Source organism: Syngnathus typhle, linkage group LG18, assembly GCF_033458585.1.
Source record: "Syngnathus typhle isolate RoL2023-S1 ecotype Sweden linkage group LG18, RoL_Styp_1.0, whole genome shotgun sequence".
Taxonomy (NCBI): Eukaryota; Metazoa; Chordata; class Actinopteri; order Syngnathiformes; family Syngnathidae; genus Syngnathus; species Syngnathus typhle.
In genome coordinates, this window is record NC_083755.1 from 3,352,558 (window position 1) to 3,362,437 (window position 9,880).

Sequence of the window (9,880 nt, forward strand, 5' to 3'; positions counted from 1 at the left end):
ATTTCCCTAATAAAGTCGCCTATTAGGTACACTTGAAAATGGCGGTGTACCTAATGGAGTGTCCGTGTGATTCCCTCGTTAAGTGCACCTGCGTGAAAAGTTTTAGCTCCTGTGGAACGTGAACGTGACCAAAAACTTTTCGCGCAGGTGCACTTAACGAGGGTCACTTGGAAAACATGTTGGAACGCGGCCCCTGAGGACTAGAGCCTGACACCTGTGACCTTTGACCATGATAGTTCCCTAGTTGGCCCGCGGGCCGTAGTTTGGACACCCCTGATTTATTATTTATTCATCACTCTTATTATTCATTGTTTGTGCCTTCTTGTTTTTATTTTGTGTTGTTTGGTTGTATGTAGGTCGTGTACTATGTCTTGTCACCGTGGTATAGTGGAAACGTAATTTCGATTTCTTTGTGTGTCTTGGCATGTGAAGAGATTGACAATAAAGCAGACTTTGACTTTGAACGGGAAAGTCAGGATTCGTTCCCTCACTGATCCGTTCACGCGATGAACTGGAAATACAAATCACTGACTCGTTCACTCCGTTCAGTTGGTGAACGGGAAATGCAATTCATGACTCGTTCGTGAACGCGAAGTTCCGTCATTTTCTTCTTCGTTTTGATTTACAGCGTGGTGGCACCAGCTTCAATGCGCATTACCGACACCTACTGGTTGAAGTCATATGAACTGAAAAAAGAACGAATCACTTTAGGCGCCCAAATGGCTTGGATATTTCACCCACGTAAAATACACATTCAAGTCGAGACACCTCGACTGTGATAGCCACTCAGCCGCTGTCAGAACAGCAGAGCGTCTTTAAAAGTGACTTTGTTCTTAATGTCGCAATATTTTATAGAGCTACTCTAAAATAGTAAACAAAGCCATATTGATTCTTTTGGATTTTGATCACAATCACTTTCAATAGTTTATTCCTTACACTGTCTAAAACCTCTTTTCAAAAACTGTCACTTTCAATTACAAAAGAAATACAATTTAAAGAATATTTAGTATTTATTTTTATTCAATTATTCGACTCTCCGTACATATATAGGAATAGAACTTTACGTCTTTTGTTGTAATATAACTGATTTTAATATAGAAGCTGGTGTAACACTTAACAGATTTTTGTTGGTGGTGTGCCTCGAGAATTTTCCCAATGAAAAGGTGTGCCGTGAATGAAAAAATTTTGGGAAATACTGGTCTAAGATGTATGACGTTTCTGTACACTGGTGGGACAACTTGGGCACACCGCTTGTCGGGAGTCTTTGACGTCGCTCGTGATGCAAGCGGTTGAATGTCGACAAGGCGACAAATCCATACGATGACATTCCCAGGTGGATCCGGGATTATCTTTGTGTTCCCGCTGATTGTGGGCGTGGATTTCAAGGACCTCCGCACCTCCGATGGTCTCTGGCAACAAGAAGACGCAAGCCGTGTTGCGACACAAAAGGTCTCTTTGTGAGAGAACTGTGATTGAGAGTGACTTGGTGCGACACAAAGAAATGCCAAAGAAAATGAAAAAAGGTCCAGAAGAAACTTTTCAGGGGCCTACCTGGTTTGTCGGCGCCGGACGCTCCATTCCACCTGGGGTAGCACACAAACAAGCAGAAAGGCAAACGTGAAGGACAATGACTTGGAGCGAGCGGCCACTCACCCGCCTCGCTGCGCCGGGCGGGAAGACGAGGGACCAGACGCCGGCAGGCGGGCGGGCCGGTGGCTCGCCAAGTCCACTTGTTTGATCATGGCCGACACCAGCTCCTTCTCTGCCGGGACGAGATATTTGCAAAACTTGGCACTGTTATCAAAGAGCCATTTCGACAGAATATATGAGTGCAAGGCAAATGAAATCAAGCCATCAAAATTCTTAATCTTTGCTGCCATGAAAGGATGAGCCTGAGCAATGGCGGCGGTGTCGACACGGTTCCGCGGCCAGCTAAGCTCGTGTCACCTCTGTGGCCGGCCAACAGCAGCCAACGCTGGACCGCCCGCAGCGAATCCGTCTGCAGGATCTGACAAAGCAGCTCCAGCACCTGCACGTGGAGACAAAGAATACGTCGGCCACGGCCTCGCGACTCACGCTTCGCCGCCTGCTGTTACATTGACAGGACATTACAGCCACGCCGGATGTAAAGAAGCGAGGATGCGCTACCATAAGTTCTTGATCCTGGAAAAGTTGGTGCCGGTCCAGGCGCTGGGACGGATGTCGGCAGGGGTGAGACTTGGCGGTCAGAGGGACCAGTCGACCAGTTTGGGCCGAGTATTGGGTCTGGCGTCTGACCGGCTCTCTCTCAAGTCGGACCTGCCGTACAGTGAGCGTAACACGTCAGTTGCCGCGTGGATGAAAACCGACGTGGCGCCAATTAAATTTGTTTGGTGACCGAATGAAGGAAAATTCAGGTCTATTCAGGTCCCCGAACTGCAGGCCCAATAGCTTGTTTGGCCTATGGGAAGAGAGCAAAGCGTACGCTACCTCACTTGTGTCTTGAGAAGATGAATGAACTTTGACCGCCAGCTCTCTGAGCTCATCTCTCCAAGCCTCGGAAAACACTGCTGGCCCAAATTAAAAGCACTCTTCTTCAACTGCATTCTTTAAAGGCACAATATATATATATTATTTTTTTTCTTACCTGCTTTGCTATCACAGTGGGCTCGATGAGGCGTAAACGCCAATGGCGGCAGGCTGGCTCGCCTCTGGTCAAGACTCTTAAGTAGCGGGTGCGGAAATAAGGAGGAGCTGACCAACCAGTCGTCTCTCACCGTGCACACGGGCCTGCCATTGAGTCCTGAGTGCGGACAACGTGATGTTTCTTGTGGAGTTGTGGAATCACGCATCCAGAATCTCATTTTGCCCCACTCGAGTTAAGGATCTGTCGATACGACACTTACCCAAAATTATCCCGCGTGGCCAAAGCAATGAAAAAAGTGCGGCAAGAGTTCATCAGTGAGGCTCCCAAATTGGGCGGCGCGCTTGCTCACCTTGAATGTGCCTGACACGATGCGGGTGCGGGTTGTGCCTGGAGAAGAAGGAGTGGTGGCTGAGGGCGCCGAACCTCGGCGTGCCTCTCGTCGCCGGCGCCACGTGAAACTCGCTGGGACCCTCGCTCGGGGGCCGGCCCCCCTGTCCGGACATGTTTGGGGAAAGCCGCGTGGAGGCTTGGAAGCGGAAAGAGAACTGCGTTACTTACAGCTCGGAAAAGTCAAGTTGTGACGGTCACTAAGAAACCGGAGCGCGTCGCGTATCCGCACAACCGCTTCATTGACACCTAAGTACACAAAGAAAACACAATGCTCCAAATGGGCCATTTTGAAAAAGCACTCTTTAGTTGCCACTACAATGCGGCAATGGGCTTGATTAGACTGCACTCAACTGGAAAGCGTCAGAAAAGAGCCGGGTGATTAACCCTGAGGGGGTGGGGGGTGGTACTTGACTCATTTTGTAACGGCGGTTATGAAGTGATAGCAGCAGCGGGAGCAAGGAAGGGAAGACGGAGAGGAAGGGGAGGGGTGGAGAACAGAGAGGAGGAGGAAGGAAAGCACCAGGGGTTCAGGAGAAGTAGAGAGGAGGAAAGAGAAAAAGCAAATTGTGATGGGCGTAGGGAGCAGGAGGGGAGGAGGAGCCAGCATAGGAAGACGATGGCCAGATTGGGGAAGATGAAGAGCTAAAATGATGAGGAGGATGGGAATGAGATGTAGGAGAAAGAAAGAAAAAGGGGAGGAGTAGCAGAAGAGAAAGGGGAGCAGGTGGAGGAGGAGGAGCAGAACGTGATGAGGAGGAGAACATGAACTGGGAGGAGGATGGGGAAGAAGGAGCCGCAAATAAAGTCGATGGAGGAAGACAAGAAGGTGCAACACAGGAAGGGGGAGAGAGAGGCGTGAGTCAGTGAGGGATGAAGGAAGACAAGTAGGACAAGGTGGACATAGAAGAGGAGGGAGAATGGGCCAGTGGAGCAACACGTGGTAACATGTGAGGAGGACTCAAGTAGATCTCTTGTGACTCCTACCTTTGCTAACCGTGGGGAGAAGGTGGCGGGAGCCTGTGCTGCCTCCCCCCTTCCCCATCTAGTAGAGGTCAACGCACGCAGGCAGCCGACTGTCACCCACGGCGATGTCGGCGGAGCGCTGGACTTCGTTGCCGGGTCCCAGGATCACGCCGGAGGTGCTGCGCGAGACGCTGCGCTACTACAACCTGACCCGGCAGGAGTTCATCAGCACGTATAAGATCCCGCCACTGGTGTACGTGGCGGAGCTGCCGCGCGGCGCCAAGACGGCGTTCGTGCTCATCTACGCGCTGATCTTTGGGCTGGCGCTGAGCGGCAACAGTCTGTTGCTGTGGGTGGTGCTGAAGAAGCGCGCCGCGCGCACCGCCACCGACGTCTTTGTCTGTTCGCTGGCCATCAGCGACCTGCTCATCACATTCTTCTGCGTGCCCTTCACGCTGCTGCAGAACATCACCTCGCAGTGGGTCGGAGGTCAGCTGCTCCTACGTTTTTGCTTCAAAACAATAACAAGTAGGCTTTGTTGCTTTTTGTTTTGGAAATTCTCCAAATAGCGCACGAGAAAAATCCAAGGTGCATCTCTTTGATTGTCCTTGCACAACTATTTGATGTGCATCTCCAAAATGTGTCATTCAAAATGTTTTATTTAGCCTTTTCTGATCTCGCAACTTTTTGTAGCGCCATTTTGTGGTCTTTGAGTGACGTGACGCGGTCTTTGCTTGCAGGCGCGCTGGTCTGCAAGGCGGTTCCCTTTGTGCAGACCACAGCGGTGGTGACGGGCATTCTCACCATGACCTGCATCGCCATCGAGAGATACCTGGGCATCGTTTTCCCGCTTCGGATGCGGCAACAGTCTGCGTCCGAGAGAGCGTACAAGATGCTGGGTATCGGCCGAGCCTTCCTTCTTTCCTACTCTTCTGGCACTTGACGGCATCAAGTGTGTTTTGCGCCTTTGTCGCTGGCAGGGCTGGTGTGGACGGCCTCGCTGGTTGTGGGCTCGCCCATGCTCTTCGTGCAGCAGCTCAAAGTGAGTGAGAGCATTTTGCAAAAATCAAGCAACTGCCATTCTGCGGCTTCTGCATCCGACTCTCCTCCTTCTCGTCCGGCTCAGGTGAAGTATGACTTTGTGTACGAGCGCCGCCACGTGTGCTGCCAGGAGATCTGGCAGTCCCGCAGTGAGCGGCAGGCCTACACCACCTTCATCATGGTGGCTCTGTTCCTGTTCCCCCTGGCCGCCATGCTATTCCTCTACACCCGCATCGCCTTTGAGCTGTGGATACGCAAGAGGGTGGGCGACTCGTCGGTCCTCAACGCCATGAATGACCGAGAGCGCCTCAAAATGGACAGGTGGGAATTTTGTCAAGCTAGGAAACGTTTTTTTGTCTGTGCAAAAACGACATCTTGTTAAGGACGGGAGTTTTTCTTGCCAAGCAAATCGGGAACACTCAGGGACCCGTAAACATTGGCTAAGTCGAGACCAAAAGATTCACCCTCGCTTGAGTTGAGCGTAAAGAACAATCCAGAAGCTTTCTGACTGATAGCCAACTTGTGAGTTTGTCTTTGACAGGAAAAAGAAGAGAGCCGTCAAGATGATGATCATTATCGTTTTGCTGTTCACCGTTTGCTGGGCACCTTTCCACACGGTCCACATGCTCTTCGAATACCGTAAATAGCAAGACGACAAACTTGCGCCTCGGCCGTCCACGTGCGCAACGCTCCATCGCCACTTTGCGTGTCGCTCCTTTAGACGACTTGGAGAACAAGTTGGACGACGTGACGCTCAACATGACCGTCGCTGTGGTGCAGGCCATCGGCTTCTTCAACAGCTTCAACAACCCCATCGTCTACGCTTTCATGAACGAGAACTTCAAGAAGAGCTGCGTCTCGGCGCTCTCGCGGTGCACGCGACGGCCCGGCCGGCGGGCGGACGTCCAGGAGCCGCCCGTGCACTTCCTCAAGCCGCAAAGAAGAGAGGCCTTCCAGGAGTTGCACTCGGACGACGGCACAAAGCGGCGCCTGGCCGACAAAGGCCCGTCCGCTTCATTGCGCGGCAAGAGCTCCCTGGGCCTAGCCGGAGAAAAGCTCTCCACCGTTCAGACGGGGCTGGCCGCAACCTCCGACTCTCCGGGGAAATGAGTTCATTCTTTCGTTTACTGTTTCCTAAGGTTTTGCATTGTATTGTTGCTATTGAGAGCTTTTTAAAAAGCACTTTGCTTCAAAAGGTGCAATATAGGCAACAACCTATAACCTGCTGGTATTTGAAAAATGAATAATGCTAATGAATAAAATGAGCCAATGTGTTAATCAATCTGTGAAGAGGGTTTTTGTATTGTTTGTTTGACGCGCAACACCTAAACTGATACGCAAAGACAAACAAGAGCCGGTACCTTGTAGGACGACGAGATGCGCGATGTGGCGCCGGTCGATACTCATCCCGCGGCTGACCTTGGTGTACTGAATCCAGCCGCTTCGATTCCCAGCATCTTCTGCACCTGTGGCAAATTGAAAGCACCACTATGACATTAGGGTCACGACCTAACAAGGAGCGCTTGTGAATCTTGGGGGTTGTGAATCTTTCACCTTCACAGTTGTGATGAGTGTTTTGCTGGAGGAGTGTTTCTTTACTACTAGAGTGCTCTCACCTTGGAAAGCTCAGCCTTCAGTGGTTGTCTCTCAAACCGATGATTCACAACTTTTATTAAACCTTGTCCTTGTGTGAAAACACCGTAAGTGTTGCAATAAAAGATAAACACGAAACAACGGTTGGGTTAGCTTATCATTTTTACTTATTTAAACCATAGAACATTAACGAAAGGGCCGAAATACATTCTATAACTTTGGCAAGGTTTACCCGGAGTACAATAAATACACGGCTATGAAACATTTTAACATCCTTTGTGTTTATAATGAATAATAAAAAATAAAAATTCATATTCAATACTGAAGAATACACGACACCGTTACTATTTATCACGGTACGTTGGCACACTCTAGTGGCGTAAAACCAACCGTTTTACTAAGAAGGGAATCACAAACGATGAAACAGAACGGATTAATCGAGCAAATGTCAAATACGAAAGGACTTCCCTTAACAGTTTGAAGTTCTGGTTTTTATTCTTGTGTCCATGTATTTTTATTCAAGAGGACATGTTGCAGCGGCAGAACATCAGTTAAGCTAATTTACGCCAGTTCCTACCGATTTGCGACACTTTTCCTTTCCTAGACTTTTCAAAATAAAAGCGTCAGATCTTTTACGATAGTACATTGTATTATGGTAGTGGCATTACAGTACAAAACAACAATGAACAAAATGTTGAAATTCAAAACGTAAAAAAATAAATAACCCCCTCCCAAAATTACCATTATATTAAAGCTTTTTTTTTTTTTTTAATGCCCATGTATATATTGTAAGGGGATATAACCTCTGACCCATACCAAGCGAACCTACTGCCACTGCTGCTTACGTCTTTCAGAGGAATCTGGTTTCCTGGAACTGGTCCTAAATTTTATCAAGATAAGTAAACTTGAGGCAAATGTTTGAGACATGAACCCCCCCCCCCCCCCCCCTCCTAAAAACACACGACATACTACTTGTGTCACTGTAACAAAACAGGAAGATAGTTTTATTGTTTGTCCCCTTTCCTTGAAGGTTTTTCTTTCTCTTTTTTTTGTCACACACAAGCACCAATTCACACGGTCATATGCAAGAATTGACCTCACGGTGTCAGCACACAAGTCAGGCAAGTGCACTGTCAGCGACTCCCCCCCTTTCCTTGAAGGTAATGGCTCAGGTTCACATTTAATGGCAAGACATTCAAGCAGTCACCTTGGCGCCCCCCACAGGCTGGCCGCAGCATCTACTTGAGCTGGCCACAGTCTGTGATGGTGATCTTCTTTGCAGTGCGCCCCGAGGACGAGCCCAAGGCCTCCACCTTCCTGACCACATCAAGTCCCTTGCTGATGCTGCCAAAGACCACGTGGCGACCGTCCAGCCTGCAGCGGGGCCCAAACTCAACGTCACACGGTGTTCCGTCCCGCGCCTCTCTTATCACCGGTCACCTACCAATCTGTCTTGCTGGTGCAGATGAAGAACTGCGATCCGTTGGTGTTGGGTCCTGCATTGGCCATTGACAAGATGCCTGCGGGAGGAGAGCAACACTTTTCAGAGTCAAAAATGATCAGCCTGATCATAATGAATGAACTGTGCAGCTTTGGTTTGGACATCCTGATTGCTAATCATAATATGACAATAGATTGTCAAGTGCCTTTCAAATGAGCTAATATGTAACCGTTGCCTACCAGGACCAGTGTGCTTCAGCTTGAAGTTTTCATCGGGAAACTTCCATCCGTAAATGGACTTGCCACCTGTTCCATTGTGGTTTGTAAAATCACCACCCTTAAAAAGAAAACAAAAATTATTTTTTGGGGGCCAAAAACAAGATGTTGCAGGTGCGTGCATTTACCTGACACATGAACTGAGGGATGACCCGATGAAAGGTGGAGCCCTTGTAGCCAAAACCGTGCTCCCCCGTGCACAGCGCTCGAAAGTTTTCTGTTGAGAAGAAATGTATTTCTCCATATGCACACACAAGCCCGCACGTATAAAAAGAAAAAAAATTGTGCAAGATTGTTGCACAAGGCCACAGTTCGTCAATCCTCCCTTTACAAGAATGAACGTGCGTGAAAGTTGTCCTTCCCCATTACAGTAGAACGGATGACCCAACAAACACATACTCCTATTATCTCCAAATATGAACTTCTAAATTAGCATTTTATTGAATGCCACCACACAAGGAGCATTAGGATCAGACTGGAAAGAAAATAAAGTTGAGTAAATAAATAAAATGAATAAAATTCATTGAATAAATTGAATTCATTGAATAAAATTGTAGTATCACACGGAGAAATGTGACACGAGTTTGAATTTTACAGGGCGCATGAGAATAAAGACAGAATATTATATGTGAAATTTTATTTTCTCGTGCACACTGGGTTATTTTATATTATCATCAATAATAAAACATGCAAGATATTCATTTTGCAATATTCATGAATGGTTAAACTTTGTCCGCAGAAATGTTGCTGTTGACCAGCGTTGGTAGCACTAGCTAGGTGGTAACTAACATGTTTACAATTTCCTTACCTGCAGTTTTTGGCACCACTTCAGCGTTGAGCTTGTCAAACCACACAAACACACAAGAATGTGAAAACGGCACACGTTAGTTCAGTTGCGACAAAAGAATAAACATGTCTTCAAAGTCAAATCAATGTCAGCCATTGTTTTGTAAACATGTCTCACCTCGAACGTTACCCTGCCGAGAGGCTCGTTATCGGCCGAAATGTCAAAGTAGACAGTCGGGTTGCTGACAGCCGCCGGGCCGTTGCTGCACAGTCTCGCAGCGGCCAACGCCAGCGAGCACAGTTTCAAACGGTTCGATAGTAGAATCATTTTAGCTTAGAAGAAAAAAAGATTTTTTTAAATTTGCCTCACAATAGTCATGAACCGCACGCCGTCACTCAGCATGCCATAATCACGGCGTTGTTCCTTACGTAAGCGGAAGTAGAAAACCGACCATAGACACCGTTAGGAACACTAGATTATTTGAGGCAAGGTCGGCGGCGGTGTCACAGATCGGCCATTTTAGGAAAGGGACCAGCTCAGGTGCACATAAACGCTGCATTCTTGACGGATTTACAAATGCATTCGTTTATTACAAACGGCATCTCTGACGTTTAGCTGAAAAACAATGCAATTTGAAAATCGTCTGTGATGCGTAATTGACAATTATTCTAAAGTCTGTTGACTGTAATCTTATGATCCAACAGCGTTGCCCCAAGATGGCCGCCCTGTGACGTCACTTATAAAAACAAAATAATTAAAAAATA

General features: G+C 48.0%; 3 protein-coding genes across 5 annotated transcripts; 1 reads left to right on the forward strand and 2 right to left on the reverse strand.

The window, feature by feature from the left end:
* Positions 1-914: 914 nt before the first annotated feature.
* Positions 915-4,142, reverse strand: tbata (thymus, brain and testes associated). 3 transcript variants are annotated; one of them, XM_061264817.1, is made up of 9 exons: positions 4,001-4,142; positions 2,976-3,152; positions 2,627-2,782; positions 2,470-2,546; positions 2,149-2,298; positions 1,948-2,029; positions 1,654-1,762; positions 1,552-1,583; positions 1,201-1,409 (listed from the first exon to the last, which is right to left on the reverse strand). In XM_061264817.1, the coding sequence occupies exons 1-9, from the start codon at positions 4,056-4,058 to the stop codon at positions 1,201-1,203; spliced, it is 1,050 nt and encodes a 349-aa protein (XP_061120801.1). In that variant the 5' UTR covers positions 4,059-4,142. The 3 variants fall into 3 exon arrangements, with proteins under 3 accessions (XP_061120802.1, XP_061120801.1, XP_061120800.1); XM_061264816.1 differs by having other exon boundaries at positions 2,470-2,549; XM_061264818.1 differs by lacking the exon at positions 4,001-4,142 and having other exon boundaries at positions 915-1,409; positions 2,470-2,549; positions 2,627-2,866; positions 2,976-3,105.
* qrfprb (pyroglutamylated RFamide peptide receptor b) lies at positions 4,105-6,283 on the forward strand. The gene is made up of 6 exons (XM_061264814.1): positions 4,105-4,468; positions 4,720-4,878; positions 4,960-5,021; positions 5,106-5,341; positions 5,562-5,659; positions 5,742-6,283. Exons 1-6 carry the CDS (start codon positions 4,105-4,107, stop codon positions 6,128-6,130), a joined length of 1,308 nt encoding a protein of 435 aa, XP_061120798.1. The 3' UTR covers positions 6,131-6,283.
* A 1,302-nt stretch (positions 6,284-7,585) lies between these two features.
* Positions 7,586-9,559, reverse strand: LOC133143065 (peptidyl-prolyl cis-trans isomerase A-like). Its single transcript, XM_061264819.1, has 6 exons — positions 9,294-9,559; positions 9,138-9,168; positions 8,458-8,546; positions 8,294-8,390; positions 8,058-8,133; positions 7,586-7,987 (listed from the first exon to the last, which is right to left on the reverse strand). The coding sequence occupies exons 1-6, from the start codon at positions 9,441-9,443 to the stop codon at positions 7,852-7,854; spliced, it is 579 nt and encodes a 192-aa protein (XP_061120803.1). The 5' UTR covers positions 9,444-9,559; the 3' UTR covers positions 7,586-7,851.
* Between the last annotated feature and the right edge of the window lie 321 nt (positions 9,560-9,880).

Excerpts from the sequence above, each read along its gene's own strand:
- tbata (XM_061264816.1), bottom strand. The coding sequence starts at position 4,058 with ATGGGGAAGGGGGGAGGCAGCACAGGCTCCCGCCACCTTCTCCCCACG. Across the intron at positions 2,299-2,469 it reads CTTCTCAAGACACAAGTGAG|GTCCGACTTGAGAGAGAGCC; the intron begins GTAGCGTACGCT and ends ACTGTACGGCAG. Across the intron at positions 1,410-1,551 it reads GTCCGGCGCCGACAAACCAG|AGACCATCGGAGGTGCGGAG; the intron begins GTAGGCCCCTGA and ends TCTTGTTGCCAG.
- qrfprb (XM_061264814.1), top strand. The coding sequence starts at position 4,105 with ATGTCGGCGGAGCGCTGGACTTCGTTGCCGGGTCCCAGGATCACGCCG. Across the intron at positions 4,879-4,959 it reads GAGAGCGTACAAGATGCTGG|GGCTGGTGTGGACGGCCTCG; the intron begins GTATCGGCCGAG and ends TGTCGCTGGCAG. Across the intron at positions 5,660-5,741 it reads CCACATGCTCTTCGAATACC|ACGACTTGGAGAACAAGTTG; the intron begins GTAAATAGCAAG and ends TCGCTCCTTTAG.
- LOC133143065 (XM_061264819.1), bottom strand. The coding sequence starts at position 9,443 with ATGATTCTACTATCGAACCGTTTGAAACTGTGCTCGCTGGCGTTGGCC. Across the intron at positions 9,169-9,293 it reads TCGGCAGGGTAACGTTCGAG|CTCAACGCTGAAGTGGTGCC; the intron begins GTGAGACATGTT and ends TGGTTTGACAAG. Across the intron at positions 8,391-8,457 it reads TCCCTCAGTTCATGTGTCAG|GGTGGTGATTTTACAAACCA; the intron begins GTAAATGCACGC and ends TTTCTTTTTAAG.